At 54.0% G+C, this 1,769-nt stretch overlaps 1 protein-coding gene and 2 non-coding genes across 3 annotated transcripts in view; all 3 read right to left on the bottom strand.

Annotated features, from left to right (window-relative positions):
* Positions 1 to 1,295, bottom strand: part of PID1 (phosphotyrosine interaction domain containing 1) — a 268,473-nt gene extending 267,178 nt beyond the window's left edge. The window contains exon 1 of the mRNA XM_019503600.1: positions 1,251 to 1,295. Within this exon, the coding sequence (XP_019359145.1) occupies positions 1,251 to 1,283 (33 nt within the window). The 5' untranslated portion in view covers positions 1,284 to 1,295. The remainder of the gene's footprint in view (positions 1 to 1,250) is intronic.
* Positions 314 to 385, bottom strand: TRNAP-AGG. The gene has a single exon. It is a non-coding gene; the product is annotated as a tRNA-Pro (tRNA).
* On the bottom strand, positions 412 to 484 carry TRNAF-GAA. The gene has a single exon. It is a non-coding gene; the product is annotated as a tRNA-Phe (tRNA).
* Positions 1,296 to 1,769: the final 474 nt, after the last annotated feature.

Here is a 1,769-nt window from a genome sequence, read left to right as displayed (position 1 = left end):
AAGTCAGCCGGCCCTGACAATCTACACCCCAGGGTACTCAAGGAGCTGGCGAGCATCATAGCCCAGGCCCTGGCATGGATCTTTAAAAACTCCTGGTGTAGTGCCCAAAGACTGGAAGAAGGCCAATGTGGTGCCTATCTTCAAGAAAGGGAGGAAAGTGGATCCGGCTAACTATAGGCCCATTACCAGGGGCCTAAGCAGAATGGAGGAAGGCTCTCGCTTCCCATTTTTTTCCAAAGCACTCATAGTTTCTAGGGTCAGAAGGGACCTGAGCAGATCATCTAGTCCGACCCCCTGCCGTGGCAGGAAAGTTGGGCTCGTCCAGGATTTGAACCCGGGACCTCTCGCACCCTAAGCGAGAATCATACCCCTAGACCAACGAGCCAACTGAGTAAAGGGAGGGCAGAGGGCTGCCGAAGCCCGGGATTGATCCAGGGACCTTTAGCTCTTCAGTCTAACGCTCTCCCAACTGAGCTACTTTGGCTGGCCGGGCCAAAGTACTTTTATACTTTTTAAATATATGTCTGAAGTCCATCATTCTGTTCTTCAGACAGAAGTTCAGACAGAAGTTCAACGGCAGAAAACAGAGCAGAATACTAAAGACAAGGGGTGCCTGTTGCCAGGCTCCTATACCCTCTAGCCAAGCTTAGAGCAGGAGTTTGGACTAATTGACCTATCAAGGTTGAAGCTCTAAGTTTTTGTGATTTATTATTCTTATTTATGAATTTTGTTCTTCATCTCTTGTGACTGCTTTCTAGCTTCTCTGGCCAGAATCTCTTTCCATGGGGCCGGGGCCAGGGCCAGGGCCAGGGCCGGGGCCAGCGCCACCTCCTGCATGCACTTCAGGGGCTGAATGAAGATGGGGTGAGTGGTGGGCAGTGGGTGAGGCAGGAAGCCAGGCTGCTGGGGGGCCAGGAACTGGAGCAGGGGTTGGGGAACCTAGCCATGGCAGGCAGTGCTGCATATCCTCCCACACCCTGAGGGGCCTGTGGCAGGCCCGTAGACAGCTGCCAGGGGCCAGTTGGTGCCTGGAGGCTGGGTGGGACAAAAAACACCTCCAGGGCCAGCATCATGCCAAAGATGCATCAGTCATCCTCGGTGGCCTTCACCGCCCGTCACACCATGGCACGTGCCTCCTTCTGGGCTTCTACCTGCCTCTGCAGGAGAGTGAGGTATACCCTGCAGTTCTTGTGGTCCACCTGGTCCATCTTGCAGAACTTGTGGTACCAGGCCCAACATGCAAAGCTCACCTGCAGAGGATGGTGCTGTCCTTGTGGCCTCATCTCCAGTAGCAGTAGGTGGGTCCCTCTGTATCCAGCAGTTGATTCTGCACAGCAAGGAAAGAGAGGCTCCTTGTGAGGGTTTGCAATATTTCAGAGATAACATGCACTGTACAGAGGTGATGTGTGCCATCCACCCTCAGTTTAGGGGTTGTGCGCACACAGGTGCCCAGGAATCATGGTAAGTTGCCCAGGTGGGCCCAGAACACTTACGCTGATCCCTCCTTAATCCACAGGGATGGAGAAGCTAGAAAAAGTAGGGGAGATCCTCCTAGGGTAGTCAGGTGATGGGGAATCATGTCCTGTTGAGGGCCTCCATGCACTAGAGGAAGCCAAAGCTTAGAAGCCCACAACCTCTGGGAGGGCGGTGACCTGGACAACAGTGTTGCCAAGCATGTCCTGGAGGGAGCCACAGACCTTAAGGATGACCTCCCCAGCAGTCATCACAGCAGAATGTGGTCCGGGTCATGCAGAATGAGTCCAACTGCT

This window comes from Gavialis gangeticus, unplaced genomic scaffold, assembly GCF_001723915.1.
Source record: "Gavialis gangeticus isolate Ggan-Ray unplaced genomic scaffold, GavGan_comp1, whole genome shotgun sequence".
Taxonomy (NCBI): domain Eukaryota; kingdom Metazoa; phylum Chordata; order Crocodylia; family Gavialidae; genus Gavialis; species Gavialis gangeticus.
The sequence above is the reverse complement of the archived record's forward strand: the minus strand, read 5'-3'. Positions and strand labels throughout refer to the sequence as shown.